We start from the raw sequence: 17469 nt of genomic DNA on the forward strand, positions 1-17469 counted from the left end.
TGTAAAGGAATTATTCAATGAAAACTATAAAAGCCTAATGAAAGAAATTAAAGAGGACACTAGGAAATGTAAAGACATCCCATGCTCATGGCTAGGGAGAATCAACATAATGAAAATGGCTATACTGCCAAAATTGATATACAAATTCAATGCAATCCCCATCAAAATCCCAAAGACATTCTTTACAGAAATAGAAGCTATAATCCAAAGATTCACATGGAACAAGAAAAGACCTAGAATAGCCAAAACACTTCTAGGCAAAAAGAGCAATGCTGGTGGTATTACAATTCCAGACTTCAAACTCTACTAAAGAGCCATAATAACAAAAACTGCTTGGTATTGGCACAAAAACAGACCAGAAGATCAGTGGAACAGAATAGAAGACCCACAAACAGAACCACATACCTATAGGCAACTTGTATTTGACAAAGGAGCCAAAGATATACAGTGGAACAAACACAGTCTATTCAATTATTGGTGCTGGCAAAACTGGGCAGTCACATGCAGAAAACTAAAAATTGACCCTAGCCTTTCTCCATGCACAAGCACTAACTCAAAGTGGATCAAAGACCTCAACGTCAGACTGGAAACCATGCAACTGCTACATGATAAAGTAGGAGAGACACTGGAACTCATAGGCACAGGCAAAAGATTCCTGAACAGAATCCCAGAGTCACAACAGATTGGAGAGAGACTTGATAAATGGGACTACCTAAAAATAAAAAGTTTCTGTACAGGTAAAAACATAGTTGCAAAAGTAGAGAGACAGCCAACCAACTGGGAAAAGATATTCACCAACAATACATCTGACAAATGCTTACTATCCAGTATCTACAGGGAACTCAAGAAACTAATCCCCCACAAACCCAATAAACCATTCACTAAATGGGCAAGGGAACTAAAGAGAGACTTACCAGAAGAGATTAAAATGGCAGAAAAGCATATGACAAAATGCTCATCATCTATGGTCATAAAGGAAATGCAAATAAAAACAACCCTAAGATACCACCTTACCCCAACAAGAATGGCCAAGATTAACTCAGACAATGACAGTTGCTGGTGGGGTTGTGGAGAAAAAGGAACCCTACTACACTGCTGGTGGGAATGCAGACTAGTTTAGCCACTCTGGAAAGCAGTGTGGAGGTTTCTTAAAGAAGTGAAAACAGACCTTCCCTATGATCCAGCCATACCACTTCTGGGCATCTATCCTGAACAGCATGACCCAGGATATTATAAAGACACCTGCTCAGCTATGTTCATCTCTGCACTATTCACAATAGTCAGGCGATGGAAACAATCTGGATGTCCTACTGCAGATGAATGGATACAGAAAATGTGGTATATATACACAATGGAATTCTACATAGCCAACAGACAAGATAAAAAATAATGACATCCACAGGGACATGGATGAATCTAGAGTAAATCATGTTGAGTGAGACAAGTCAAGACCTAAGGAACAAAAGGCGTATGGTATCCTTAATATGCGGCTGTTAAATCCAAAGATTACAAGAGCGAGGACTAAATATTTACATACCCAAAGCTATGGACATGGTAATGGAAATATAAACATAACTATATAGACATAAAAACCTATGACTCTATAGACATAATGTTTTATTTCATAAATTGATGTTTCTATGACATACAAACCCTTAGCCTAATTTTGATTAAGTTCTAAATACTAAGTCCCAGTGATTGTAAATAGAGATTCCCTCCTTGAACACTTATTTGTTAAACTTGTCATTTAAAATATGATGTAAAAATCAACATTAATAAATTCTTAAAAAAAAATAAAGTTTGAGGGCTGGGAGTCTGGCCTAGTGGTAGAGTACTAGCCTAGCATGCACAAAGACCCGGGTTCGATTCCTTGGTACCACATACATAGAAAAAAAGCCAGAAGTGGTGCTGTGGCTCAAGTGGTAGAGAGCTGGCCTTGAGGAAAGCCCAAGGACAGTGCTCAGGCCCTGAGTTCAAACCCCAGGGCTGGCAAAAAACAACAACAACAACAACAACAACTAAAACCCCAGAGTTTGATAAGACAAAATGAAAATCAAACCCCAAATACTCCAAAATTCCCCTCTAGCCACATGCCAACTATTTTAGAAGAGTCTAGAAACGTTTGCATTGATGATGATTCACAGGAAGTTGCAGACTATGGAGAAGCCCTGTGTACTCCCTATTCTTGCATGATTACTCCTTTGATGAATTTCAACACTGGACTCAGAAAGCTGGCACTCATGTAATGCCTGTGGATAGACCACTGCCGTTTTGTCACATAGTTTCCTCATCATTCATTTCTTCACAACCACTACCTCTTTTATGAGCTCTTGGATTCCCCCCCAAAATTAATATTACCAATAACATATGATTTTGTTTTGCCTTTTCCCTCAGTTTATTAGAAAACTATTTTCATGCAATACTACAGAAACTTTTCATGAGATGCTTCTATACTGACTTGTATTGCTCACTCCTTTTTCCTATTATACAGAGTGTATTTTGCAAAGTAAGATTTCTTTTTGTTCTGAGTTTTTTATATTATTGAGAATGAGATAATCATCCAAAAGTACCATCAGCATTTACATCTTTCAGTCCTCACTGTGGGATGACATTCAAGATTACATAGCTGTGTATTTGTGGCTGAGGTAAAACTATTTGGTTAAATTGTGGTTCTTTAATGATGTTTCATGTTTTCCTTCCAATTTGTCTGCTATCCGTGTTCTTTATTTTTCAGAAATTAAAATGAAGATATTTTCTATTAAATGTTTAATAGCTCCGAAGCCAGGCATGGTCGTGCATGCTTGTAATTCCTTTAATTTCAGCTCTTACACGTAATGAGATGAGAGAGGAGGACTGTGAGTTCAAGTCCAGCCTAGGCTACATAGGAAGACCTTGAACCAGAATAAAAAAACAGGGCTGGGAGTTTGGCCTAATGGTAGTGTCCTTGCCTAGCATGCAGGAAGACCCAGGTTTGATTCCTCGGCACCACATACATAGAAAAAAAAGCTGGAAGTGGTGCTGTGGCTCAGGTGGTAGAGCACTAGGCTTGAGAAAAGTCCAAGGATAGTGCTCAGGCCCTGAGTTCAAGCCCACGATTGGCAAAACAAACAAACAAACAAACAAACAAAAAAACCCCAACCCAGCTGGAAGCTGATATCTTACACCTGTAATCCTAGTTACTCATACTCTGGAGGCTGAGCTGAGGATCATGGTTTGAAGCCAGCCTTGGTAGGAAAGTTCATGAGACTCTTACCTCCAATCTTACCTCCAATTAATAAGCAAAAAAGAAAAAAGCCAGAAGTGGAGCTCAAGTGGTGGGCAATAGTTTTGACCCAAAAAACTTAGGGACAGTGCATGGGTCCTGAGTTCAAGCTCCACAGTGGGCTCGTAAATAAATAAACCTATCAAAACCTACCATTCACTCCAAAAGAACCCAAACCAACCCAACAAAGAGGGGTAAGCACTTCTCTAGTATGAACTAGGATATGGTTTGATCACCTGCTCTGAAAAACATTTTTGTTTTTTTTTGGCCAGTCCTGGGCTTGAGCTCAGGGCCTGAGCACTGTCTTGGGTTTTCTCAAGACTAGAGTTTTACCACTTGAGCCACAGCATCACTTTGGGCGTTTTTCTATGTATGTGGTATTGGAGGAACTGAGGCCAAGTCTTTGTGCATGCTAGGTAAGCACTCTACCATTAGGCCAAACTCCTGGCCCTAAATCAAAAACTTTTAATATCTTTGGATGAATATCCACCTCATCTAATAATTGCAAATAGTTATCCAATAATGTAAACATTTCCCCAGTTTACCTCATTTCAGCTTTATTTTCAATGCATATAAAGTTTGCAATTGCTGTAGTTAATCTTGTCATCAATGTTTTCATGTTTCTATAACTGAGCCAAAACAGCTTGCATTGGACAGCTGAGGTAATTAGATTCTTCTGATGTACTTATTTTTGGTTTAATTTATTCAAACACCTGAAATTTCAGTGTGCAGCATTAATCCAAACTTCCAGCAGTTTTTCCAAAAGCACTTAAACACTGCTTTAGCCTGTGTGGTTCTCTACACATCTGTATCCAGTTATAGATGTGGAAAGCTACTGAAATAATAAGGGGAGTGAGCTCTAAGAGAGACAGATAGGTCTGAGAATGGAAATGGCAGAATATGGATGGTTTGGAATATATAGTATATGCCACCCAAGAGAGAATTACAGCATTGTAAGTGTAATCAACAGAATAACATATTAACCCTGAGGAAACGGTATTCGGTATTAGTTGCAATTCCCTACAGTTGGAAAGAATCCATTACATTTCATTGAAAACTAAGCAAACACAAAATTAAAGTGATTAATTCTAGGAATAAAAAAATTGTACTAAAAAGGAAATGCAGTCATAGTATACATTCATTGCTTTGTTTACTCAGCCATCACAAATGCAGAGTTAATTTAAAGTTGGAATATCTACATCTAAATATTTAAATACCAGGAGGATGGGGTGGGAAGAGAAGGAATAAGGCAATGCCAGGAAACCAAATCCTTTTATCCAGTCAGCAGATAATGTCAGAAATTCATAAATGTAGGGATAATGCACGAGCACATGATTTAGGGGTAAATGGTTAAGTAGAAGAAACAGTCAAGAGAGTGTACAGAGAGGAATTTAGAGAAGTGTTTCTGACTATAATTCTTTAGGAAGTTATTTAGCTTTTAATACTATGAACTTTATCCATAGCCTCTTGTGTGCTAAGCATGCATTTTACCACTGCGCTGTATTTTTATTTTTAATGAAGATTTCTTTTTTAAGGTAATAGGAGTATTTATTAGGAAAGAAATGTGGCAAAGAAAGGCAGCATTTGGCACAGATATGCATGTCAGCCCTAATGAAGATTCTCAAATGCTATTGTAAAATGAAATTAATGGTTGACAAGAGGATCCTTTGGGGGCAAGGGGCGGGGCTCCTTGGCAAGGCATCTGTATTGTACAGGATGTGTGAGAGCCTGGCACTGGGAAAGAAAACTGCTAAAAATTTAAAACAGAATATATAATGGCACCTGCTGCCTTGCTCTTGCCTAGTCACACTTGAGGATTCAAATACTCCATTTGCTCCTAGCTTTTCTCACCATGAGACTGAGGGGGAAGGAATATGAGAAAAACTAGAGATGACTAGACTGAGAAGTACTATAAGATAAACACCACAAAGGCAAGGTGTACTCAACACCGCTGAGAGTTGTTTAGAGATGTTTACGTCAAGATGGAAAGACACGGCAGAGCAGTCTCTATAGACTCGCATGAGTTAAACAGTTGTCACAATGGCTTCCATGTCTACCAAGAGTTGCTCATTTTCAAATGATTTACCACTCATGGAGGAAACAACTTCAAAGGTATCTATAATCAGCATTTCAAAGTTATGTTAGTTCATGCTATATTTTATAGAAACTGACTTTAGAAACTTAGAAAATACACAACAGTGTGAATAATATTAAAAAGATGGCTTAATTAAAATCAGTATTATATACTGATTATCTTGCAAATTCATATTTACATTTATGATGAAATAATAAGGTATGCAAATATCATTAAAAAAGAAAATCATTTCCTGTTTTAGCAGAATCAAGTAAAAAACCATTTTGGGGCCCCTATCAGGGCAGAGAACATTCAATTTATCTGCTTAGTTGATTTTTTAAAAAAAAAGTTATGAAAGAGAAAGTTTTGGTACTTAAAGTCATATTAGTGTTGGGCGCCAGTGGCTCAAGCCTGTAATCCTAGCTACTCAGGAGACTGAGATCTGAGGATCACAGTTCAAAGCCGGCCTGGACATGAAAGTACCTGAGACTCTTATCTCCAATTAACTATCAGAAAACTGGAAGTGGTGCTGTGGCTCAAGTGGAAGAGAGCTAACCTTTAGCTGAAGAGCTCAAGGACAGTGCCCAGGCCTAGAGTTCATGCCCCACAACTGGAAAAAAGAAAAAAAAAGAAAGAAAAGGAAGGAAGGAAAGAAAATAGTACCACCTATTGTTCAAGCTAGTGAGCTGCAATATGAACTGTCTATAACCTGTACTTGGAAAACTGTTTTCCATGACATTCTGACACTTCTTTTATTACACAAAAGGAGCGTGCAAACAAGAAAAACGTGAAAAACAGCTCTATAAATGAAGATGTTATTTCACAGAATACTAATCCTCCTTGCTCTAGTTTTCTATCTCCTTTTTTGCCACGAAAATAGTAAGAATGACTGTAAAAAGTTCTGAATGTCACAGAGGAATCCATGGTGACAGGACAAATCAGAGTTTGATCAATTAGTTTTATAATAAGTTAACCAAATAATGAACTTTTTCCTACTTTTGTTTTTATGGCTCTTTCAAAAATAAGAAGATAATTTGCAGAGCTGGGATGTAGGTTGGTGCTTGCCACCATGCATGAGGTCTCTATTTTGACCTTAAGCACCACACACAAAAAAGTAATATCCTTCACCATCATAACAAAGCATCCAATGTATAGATATTTTGAACTCTTCCCTAAGGCATAAATTGTACTAACCATTTCTTCCTGTGTAGTAGCAGCCACAGATCCTGTGCTGAGCACAGACACAGGAGCGTGAACAGAAGAGGCCGACACAGCTCCAGCAGAAGTCATGGAAGCAGCTGCGGGGAGCACAGATGCGCTGGCCAAGCCTCCGGCTGCTGCTGGAGGGGTCTGCAGTTGAACTGTTGAGGACATCGCGGCCACTGAGACATCTGAATGCATGGGGCGCTCTCTGCCCTGAAAACCAGGGCCCCCCTCTTCCTTTCTGCTATTTGTGAAGTCGAGCCCTAAGAAGTGGAAATTCATTCTATTACCATTTTCCTATGGTAAAATTACTATTCTCCACTAAACAATCAATATATAACGGCTAAGATTAAGGCCCACAAAACATACATTATTTGTCATTTATTTCAACTATTCAATTAGAAGTTAGTTATTGATTAGTTAATACTAGTCTTAACCACTAAAGACTTTGAACCATTACTTCAGCAGGAATGATAATGAGTGATTTGCTCTTACATAAAATATATGCTCAGATGAAGTTCAATTAAGTGTGCTGCCATAATATTACTACTCTAGAAATGCAGGTAATCACACAGAACTTTTTGCATTTCATACAAACTAACATGGCAAATGGCCTGGGATTTCTAGGTTTGTAACTATTTTCTGTCACCTTCATTTTCATCTACTACTCCTATCCTAACAAAAACAATTTTAATTCTTGACTTTCAACAAAGAATAGGAAATCAGGAAGTAAAATTAAAATCTTCAAGAAATGGGTTCTTGCAGGTTGATTTTATAACCTATGAGTACAGAGTCTCTACCCACTTAGCTGCCTGGACAGATGTTGAATACCTAGGATCTCTCTCTTTCTCTCTCTCCTTTCTCTTTCTCCTTCCCTCCCTTCCATTTCATCCATCCATCCATCTTGGGGCTTGAACTTGTTAAGTAAGCATTCTAACACTTGAGTTAGGCATCCAGTCTAACTTTAGAGTACTTTTCCTTCAGAGTTAGAGTTTGGTTACTTTCTACATATCTACATAACACTATTTCTGTGATATCAATCAATATGGTCAAGGTATGAAAATTCAATGAGATATTTCGGAATACTCAATTGAGAACATTATGTAGGCTCTGTGTTTAAATATTTTTTCTACATCATTTCTTTTACCAACTCAAAATTCTGGGCTTTGATGTAAGTCCTAAACTGTCAGTGTTTATGCTCACTAAAAAATTTAACAGTGGTTATGGTGCTTAACCTCCACTAATGAAAGGGATTATTACTATACACATTCAGGCTAAGTTTTAACATGCTTTTGATGGAAAAAGACTCTAAGTATCTAGGTGGATGGTATTAGGAAATTTAAATCAGTACAAAGGTCTAGTCTGGACAGACACATGACCAAGTCTCCCACTGTGGACTGATTTACACAGTTTCTTTTAATCAGATAACTGCTAAGTTTGACCATTATTCTAGCTTTAACTGTGATCCATTTTTTCATTTGTAAAGTGTTTTATCTACTTTGTGCAAAATTGTTTGAATAATTGACAGAAATCATTTTAAAGCATTTTTATTGTCATATTCTGCCCTAATTTACATTCTATAGATTTAGGGGACTGAGGATATAGGCGAGTGGTAGAGTGCTGGTCTAGAATGTGTGAGGCTTGGGTTTGATCACTAGCACTTCAGAAGGAATGGAAAATCTAGGATGACTACATAACACAAGATTTACTGCAGACCACAGACTACAGAGAACCAGCACATGCGCACAACACGTGCACACACATTCATACTCATTTATTTTAATCTAACAAGACAGATGCATTAAAGGAACCTTGCGTTATTAAAGAATGCATTTTCTAAATACTAAGTCCCAGTGATTGTAAACAGAGATTCCCTCCTTGAACACTTGTTCATTAAACTTGTCATTTAAAATATGATGTAAAAATCAACATTAATAAATTCTCTAATTAAAAAATGCATTTTATGAAGAAACTGAGGGAAAGCAAAGGAAGATATGACATTGTTCAAAAATGAAGTACACTCATTACCTGGCTTATGAAATGGTAACCTCTCTTAATAAGGTAACCATCTTAAGGACAATAAAATTACATTTTAAACAAAGTGCATTATAGCTGGTTGTTGGTGGCTCACTAACTCCTGACTACTTAGGAGGCTGAGATCTGAGGCTAGAAAGCAAGCCTGGGCAGGAAAGTATAAGAGACTCTAATCTTGAATTAATCACCCCCCAAACACTGCCCAGCAGAAAAACAACAAACAACAACAACAGCAACAACAACAAAAATGCCAGGCGCCAGTGGTTCACACCTGTAATCAATCCTAGCTACTTGGGAGGCTGAGATCTGAGGATCACTGTTCCAAGCCTCCAAGCCGGCCTGGGTACGCCTGGGTACAAAAGTCTTGTGAGACTCTTATTTCTAAAACCACCAGAAAACCAGAAGGGACATTGTGGCTTAAGTGGTAGAGCACTAGCCTTGAGCTGAAGAACAACAAACAGCTCAGAGGCAGCACCCAGGCCCAGAGTTCAATTCCAACAACCGAGAAGAGAAGAGGAGAGAAGAGGAGAGGAGAGGAGAGGAGAGGAGATCTCAGGGACAGTGTCCAGGTTCTCAGTTGAAGCTCCAGGACTAGCATACACATATGCCTGAGTTATAAAAATAATTTAACATTTTAATATCAGAAAAGAGATTAGAAGCAATTTTTTCTTAGAAATTTAAAAAATAGCTGATAGTAATATGTGATTAAAACCTAAAAGTCTCCAAGCATATCCACTGTTAGGTTAAACTGACTTTTTGCCTTCTATGGCTTCTATTGCTGCTATGAGATTTACTATCCTGTCATCTATATCTCTCATTGCTATGATAAAAATGCATGTCTATGCCAAACAGTTGTTGACAGAGCAAAAGTACAGGAACAAAACAAATCAGGTTATGTAATTATCAGAACGTATTTTCTTTCCTGAAGAGACACATCAGTATTTACATTTAAATTTTAACGTTTTATTAAAGTGGAAATACTGTTCCTATGTAAACACACAAGCTTCTTAAGTTGAGAAACAGGTTTCTTGTAAATGAATGTGAGAAGCTCTGATAAGGATTTTTCACATGTGTACCTATGATCTCCTGGTACATTTAAAGCTGGATATAATGCCCCTGAACTAAAAATGAAAAAGTTCTGATGAGGCACATTATTGCAGAATAGTAGTACTATAGATCAACTGAAATCAAATTATTTTTGTGAGGATAGTCTTCCATGCATTACTAACCTGTCTCACTTTTGTTCTGAAACATAGTCATGGCTTCAAGATTTAATGCACAAACCCCCCTCATGAAAGCTTTCTTCATGGAATCTTCAAAGTGCTCTTTTTCTTGTTGCAATCTTTGAATTTCAGCTTTTGAATTTTCCAAAGCTCCAGATAACTAAAACCAGAAGAAATAAATATGTATACACACATTTAAGACATAAAGAATATTACTGTTAAAAATTTACATAGTCTGAGGTTTAGTCTTATATGAAATAAAAGAACAGCTTTTGCCAACTACCTCTCATGCTATGTTGCTCATCTTACATCTTATGTCTCCAACCAACCATTTTCTGTTTCTTTTTTGTGGGTCATGTGGCCTTGGTATTGCCCATTAGCTCTTTTGCTCAAGGCTAGTGCTCTTATCACTTTGAGCCACATCACTACTTCCTCAACCATTTTCATTCCCATAAAATCAAGATTTACTAAGTGGAATTTCATAGCAGTCCCATTGAAGACTGCTGTTATGTTTTCATTACACAAAATAGATGTCATTTATTTATTAAAAAAATTTTATGTACTTTTGCATTAAGCCATAGACAGCCCTTATACCTTCAGGTAAAATTAATTAAATGCCTATAATATGGGTAGAATTAGAAAAACCTATTTATAGAAGTCTAAAGGGATTGCATTTTTTCATGCCACTTTGCGTTGTAGAAAACTCTGTATTATGAAATTTACTTTTAATATTAAGAATTTGGTGCTTCAGTAGTGAACTTTTTAAATATTTGATTGCATTCTTTAGAACAGTTTTTATATCATTTTGAGTCCCAAATGCCTTTCCAAGGAAGTAATGCTAATTTTCTTATTAGGTCAAAGGAAGCAGGGCAGGCAGCTCACGCCTGTAATCCTAGTTACTTAAGAGCTCATATCTGTAATCCTAGTTATACTCAAGACACTGAGATCTGAGGACTGTGGTTCAAAGCCAGCCCAGGCACCAGCCCGGGCACTAAAAAAGTCTGTTGAAACTCTTATCTCCAATTAATCACCAGAAAACAGGAAGTTGGCACTGTGGCTCCAGGGGTAGGGAGGGAGGCTTGAGCTGAAGGCTCAGGGACAATGCCTAGGCCCAGGGGTAGGGCGGTAGCCTTGAGCTGAAGAATTCAGGGATAACACCCAAGCCCATAGTTCAAGTCCGATGCAGCCGACAAAAAAAAATTAAAAAGTCAAAGGAAAGCTGGGCAGTGGGGGCCCATGCCTATAATCCTAGTTTTTCAGGAGGCTGAGAACTGAGGACTGTGGATCAAAGCCAGCCTGGGCAAGAAAGTCTATGAGACTCTTATGTCAAATTAAATACCCAAAAGCCAGATATAGAGCTGTGGTTCAAGTGGTGGAGCACTAGCCTTGAGCAAAAAAGCTCAGGTATAGCTCCTAGGCCCTGAGTTCAAGCCCCAAGACTGGCACAAAAGAAAAAGTTGAAGGAAAATAATTTTAACTTAAGTTTATTTAATATGAGGATAAATGTTTTATTTTGAATATTTCTTCTTGGTTAGATAAAGACTAAAAAAAGAAGCCTAATGATAAATTGACAGTATGACTTCTCTTGTTTTGAAAGGGAAAATTTAAAAAAAAGTTTACCATAGCAATTCTGTTTTCATAATCATTTGAAAGCTGAACACAAACTTCTTCGGCTCTTGCTTGACAAGCTCGTTCTACCACCTCTTTCCATTTCCTCTGTATTACAGAGTGCCAGCCCTTCCAGACTTTCTTTAGCAAGGTTCGCTGGAAGTACTGATCAGCTAGTTTGCCTTCATAAACCTACAAAAGACAGGAGCACAGTGGTAATAGCAAATACACTATAAATATATTTACCAGCGCATTTACTCTGGTAAAATGTATTAGTAACAGTAAACACAGCACAGAGGAAGTATATATACGTTCTTGTTTAATCTGTGTAATCATATCACTTTTGACTTGCACATGGGAAAACAGGTTAAGTGCCTTGCTGGCACACAGTAGAAAGCCAGTCTGATTTCACAGCCTGGGCTCCTCCTCCTCATCACATCATGGTTTACCACAGCCAATCAAGACAGGGCAAACACCAAAATCCAAACTAAAACCCAAATGGAAGAAAGGACCTTCCAGCTAAAAGAATAACTGGAAGTAGTTGGAAGGCATAAAGGCTGTGACTTCAGAGGACTGTTTTCCCTTAATTGCTATCGTCATAAAAAAGGTTGGTTTAACTTACATACCTTTCTATTACACATAGTGCCAAATATGACAGAGTGACCCACATAGGGAACATACACCATTTTATCAGAATTTTTGTGAAGAAGTAGTTCCAGTTCCCACTTTTCCTAAATTTGAAAAACTAGCTCAGAAGTGATGGTATCTCAAGTATTATTGCCAACATTTTTTTTTTTTCAGATATTGGGGACTTGAACCCTGTACACTTGTTCTACACCTCTAGCCATTATTCCAGCCAATTTTTAACTACATATTTACTCACTATGGTCCATAGTTTGAAACTATGGAAAAGTCAGCCAAGAGCTGGAGGCTTACGTCTATAATCCTATAACTCAGGTGACTGAGATCTGAGGTTCAGAGCCTGTACAGGCAGACAAGTCTACATCCAATTAACCAGCAACAAAGCTGAGCTGGAGATATGGCTTAAATGATATCATGCCAACTTTGATTGGAAAACAGAGGGAGAGTGCAAAGCCCTGAGTTCAAACCCTAAAAAAAATGCATAAGGTATAATTTTAGGGATTAGTATGGAATTTGGTTTTCTGCAGTTAAAAAATGAAAACACTAGGAAACATTCCTTTTTATTTATTTATTTTTTTGCTAGTTCAGGCCCTGAACTTCATTACTCAAAGCTAGTGTTCTAACACTTGAGACACAGATCCACTTCTGGCTTTTTTTTTTTTTTTTTTTGCCAGTCCTGGGCCTTGAGCTCAAGGCCTGAGCACTGTCCTTGGGATTTCTCAAGGCTAGAGCTCTACCACTTGAGCCACAGCACCACTTCTGGCTTTTTTCTATGTATGTGGTACCAAGGAATTGAACCCAGGGTCTTCCTGCATGCTAGGCAAGTACTCTACCACTAGGGCAAACTTCCGGCTCCCACTTCTGGCTTTTTGGTGGCTTACTGGAGATGAGAGTCCACTAACTTTCCTTCCCAGGCTGGCTTCAAACTGAGATCCTCAGATTTCAGCTGCTTGAGTAGCTAGAATTACAGGTGTGAGCTACTAGCACTCCAGCATGACTCATTTTTAAAAACAATTCTATGATATTAGTATTTAAACTAAACTCTTAATGCAGAGCTATCACTCCAGAGCTCACATGAATACATATGAAAAACAAATATATTCCTTACAGCATGAGTTTCTATATTTTGTCTTCTATTGCATATACATAATCTCAAACTTTTTTTTTTTTTGCCAGTAATGGGGCTTGAACTCAGGGCTTGAACACTGTCCTTGGGCTTTCTTAAGGCTATAAGAAATTATTCAACAAAGTAAAAAAGGGCCAGGAATTTGGTGCCTAGCATGCACGAAGACCCGGTTCAATTCCTCGGTACGACATACATAGAAAAAAAGCCAGAAGTGGTGCTGAGGCTCAAGTGGTAGAGCTCTAGCCTGGAGAAAGTCCAAGGACAGTGCTCAGACCCTGAGCTCAAGCCCAGGACTGGCAAAAAAAAAAAAAAAAAAAAGCCTCTTAAAGATTCCTATCCTCATGAAAGACGACACAAAGATGAGTCAGTAAAAATAAGCCAGTGTGCTTAATATAAATATAAAGTAGAACACATTTTCATCATTTTTCATTTTTTCCATCTACAATCTCGACAGATTTTTCTACAATACTTGAAAATTTAATTCTGCTGACTATATATGCAGTAAAAGTAAATGCATAAGCTTGTAAATATAAAAACAACAAGAAAAAAACCACACATACACACTGGCCTCAAGACCAAGAAATACACTTCTACAAGTCTGAGGCTGAAATTGAAATGGTTCATTATCCAAGAACCAGTACTTACCAGTTTTTTTTTTTTTTTTTTAAACTACACACAGGCACACACACATTTTTTCTTTTCTTTTTTGGTACTGGAGATTGAAACCCAGGACAGTGCACTTGCCTAGCAAATGTTTGCCACTGAGCTATATCCCTGCCCTAGAAAATGAATCTTTCTTTGACAAGAGCTAACCTTCCTTTGAGCTTAGTTGTTTGATTCCCATTAATGGCTTTGTTCACTTACATCCTGTCTGCATTTGACATGGCTAATTCGCCAGTGGAAGAATGTCCTCATCAGCTCCAGCCTTTCCTTTTGCTTGCCTAAGGCTTGAGACAAGCTGGAAATCACCTGCAAAGAGCAAGCAACACAATTGTTGTGATAGTGCAATAATAGCAGTTGGTAAAGTGGTTTTCCCACATGAGAAAGAGATGATGAGAATAGCTATGGATCTCCAGCATATTCATACAATTTGCCTTATCATTTATTTTTATTTTCTGTAGTGCATGTTGGCCTTGAACTTGAGAACTTCCTGCCTCTGCCTGTGTAGTGCTGCTATTATAGGTATAAGAGGCCTTATTACTCTTAACAGCAAAAATCTGGAATTAAGGGCATGGCTTACACAGAATGCCAGCCATAAGTGGAAAAGCTGAGTAAGAGTATGAGGCCCTAGATTCAAGACCTAGTTAGTATAAGCACAAAAATCTAAAACAAAAAAGCTTAAAAAAAGTTTCCCATGTGAAAAAGGGAAATGAAATCTTCATTGTGTATGTATCTTGCTAATCACCAATAAAGTTTATATCTTTGAGAATTAACATAATTAACGTAATTTGTGAAAGACTGTACATATATAGTTATATATACAGAAGATATTCAGTAACCTTGTGAGGAGACCAGGTTTTAACTCTTTCTAGCCACTACCACTATCTTGGATATAAAGGTTTCTCAGCAATTTAATGAGTTTCTGGTCTCAACAAAGTTATGAAAGCAAACAACAGATATATTCTGATGTTCTTTCCCAGGGTAATATTCCCTTATAAAAGATGTATCATAAAATATATATTTAATAAAATATAATATATAACATATGATACATTATATCTTATATATAATTATGTATATATACATTACATATCATGTATTTTATTAAAACATCTATAAGAGTATGTCTTATAAAATACATATATAAAAATGGTTACATTAAATAAAAAGGTAGTCTGCCAGGCAACAATGCCTCATGTATGCAATCTTAGCTACTCAGGAGGCTGAGATATAAAGATCGCATTTCAAAGTTAACCTAGCAGAAAAGTCATTGAGACTCTATCTCCAGTTAACTATCGTAAAAATGGAACTAAGTTGGTTGCAGGCTCAAACCTGTCATCATAGGTATGCAGGAAGCCTAGATCTGAGGATCATGGTTCAAAGCCAGACTGGGTAAGGAAGTATATGAGACCTTTTTTTTTTTTTTTTTGTGGGTCATGGGACTTGAACTCTGGGCCTGGGTATTGTCTCTGAGCTCTTCAGCTCAAGGATACCACCCTACCCCTTGAGCCACAGTGCCACTTCCGATTTTCTAGTGGTTAATTCGATTTTAAGAGTTTTACTGACTTTAGAGGCCGTTAGAGCCTGGGCTGGCTTTGAATTGTGATCCACAGCTCTCAGCCTCCTGACTAACTAGGATTAGAGGTGTGAACCACCACACCTGGCTCAGACTTTTTATCTGTAATTAATCACTAAAAAACCAGATATGAGATTGTAGTTCACGTTGTGAGGTTGTGGTTTAGTGGTTCAAGTTGTACTGTCAGCCTTGAGAGTAAAAGCTAAGGAATAACACCCAAATTCTCAGTTCAAATCCTAGTATCAACATCAAGGAGGAAAAGACCAAACAAAGGTGCAGCTCAAGGGGTATATTGGCAGCTGTTGGTTTGAGACAAGATCTTGCTACATATACCAGGCTGATCTGGAACTCATGATCCTTCCACATCTGCCTTTGGAATTCTGGGACTAAAGAGCAAAGGGTAGGGGGTAAGAGTATAGCCTAGTGCTAGAGTGCTTGCCTAGCATGCACAAAGACCCAGGGGTATCAATTCCTCAATACCACATACTCAGAAAAATCCAGAATTGGTGCTGTGGCTCAAGTGGCAGAGTGCTAGCCTTGACCAAAAGTGTCCAAGGACAGTGCCCAAACCCTGAGGTCAATCCCAGGACTGGAAAAAAAAAAAAAAAAGAGCAAAGGGTATCCATCAAATAGATTCTATTTTGTAGGCAGCATGGTGATAGATGGGTGTCATTTTATTTGCTTTCATGAATTGAAGTTATGATCTGTGTACTCTTTTTGTGTGATACTTCAAAAACAACCCAAAACCAAAATATTAAAAACCTTAGTTCAGAGTTCTGAAGGTAGTAGAGAATATATTAGTATTCACCATTGCAAAGTATGTAAAATGTTCAGTTTATATCATGCTCTCTAAAAGCAAAAGAATGTATAAGAAAGAGTCCACCATCTTCATGTAGCTCATAGATCACCTGATAGCACTTCTGCAGGCAACAGCTGAGGGGTCTGCCTGAGTCCCTCCTCTTCTCTGTAAGTCTTACTCATGACCCACAGATGGCTGGAGGGCACAGACCCTCAAGTTAGAAGCTAACAGAAATAAAAGATGCTTTCTGTATTTATCTTCACCAATGAAGTAGGACATATCATGGACAGGATGTGAGATGCTTAAAATGTCTACTCCAGGGAGAATTTAAAAGTGTGGGAATGTGGTTTCTTAAGTGTTCTATTAAAGAGGTTAGAATAAAAAGGATGAGGAGCTTTAGAATTAAAACATTACAAACTCTATAGCCAGGGTTGAATATAAAATGAACCAGTACTGGCATATCTGATGAGAAGAATGAATCCTCTGGCTATAAACTGATTTTTCCCTCAGTTTCTGAAGGGACTTGCTCTTCATCTCTTGTGTAAGCTAATCAGTTTCAGAATGTATTTTCTAGCAAGGCATTTTCTGAATGTCAGTGAAAAGGAGATATAATAAAACAAAAGACCTCATCTTTTCTTCCAATGGAAATCTCAAAGGCTTTTTGCAGCTCTTTTAATTCACTGATCTGGCTGGACAGCTGCTTTATATATGCTGCATGCTTTTCCCTCTCTTTCTTCATTTCCATTCGGTGCCAGTCCATAAAATTAAGTCTCCATTTACTTAGTTCAGAGATAATATTTGTCTGAAAGAGAAATACATTGACACTTAGTTTGTTCCTTCATTACTTCTTAAACTTTAACTTAGGAAAAATCAGATCAAGCAGTCAATGTAAGAATTACTAAAAATACATATTACAAAAAAGGTGATATATGCTATGCACATTCAACAGCCATGCTCTTCGCAATTCACTACAGGAGGGACATTTGCTGTTATTAAAAAAAAAATCAGCACTTAAACAATTTGAAGTCTCAGAAAGGGCAATGCACGTCCTACTGCTAAAGTTAGTCTGTGTGATTACTCAAATGTATTTAAAAGTTCTATGGATTATTTCAGAAATCTATCTATCCCTTACTATGACTAGCCGTGTATCTTCTGAAATAAAACCCTGGTGCTTAACATTTAACTACACTTGCTGAGTTTTTAGCCAAGAGATACCTATTGAGTATTTCTGTACATTTACCAAGCTTGTAATCTGGGCTTGA

General features: G+C 37.7%; 1 protein-coding gene across 2 annotated transcripts in view; it reads right to left on the reverse strand.

The window, feature by feature from the left end:
• Nucleotides 1-17469, reverse strand: part of Poc5 (POC5 centriolar protein) — a 38399-nt gene that overhangs the window by 4985 nt on the left and 15945 nt on the right. For both annotated transcript variants that reach the window (XM_090331848.1, XM_090331849.1), the window contains 5 exons: nt 16833-17009; nt 14037-14141; nt 11417-11596; nt 9803-9956; nt 6531-6802 (listed from right to left, as the gene is read on the reverse strand). In XM_090331848.1, the coding sequence (XP_090187974.1) occupies nt 6531-6802; nt 9803-9956; nt 11417-11596; nt 14037-14141; nt 16833-17009 (888 nt within the window). The remainder of the gene's footprint in view (nt 1-6530; nt 6803-9802; nt 9957-11416; nt 11597-14036; nt 14142-16832; nt 17010-17469) is intronic.

The sequence above is a fragment of the Megascapheus bottae genome, chromosome 4, assembly GCF_031878675.1.
Source record: "Megascapheus bottae isolate mThoBot1 chromosome 4, mThoBot2.hap1, whole genome shotgun sequence".
Lineage (NCBI taxonomy): Eukaryota > Metazoa > Chordata > Mammalia > Rodentia > Geomyidae > Megascapheus > Megascapheus bottae.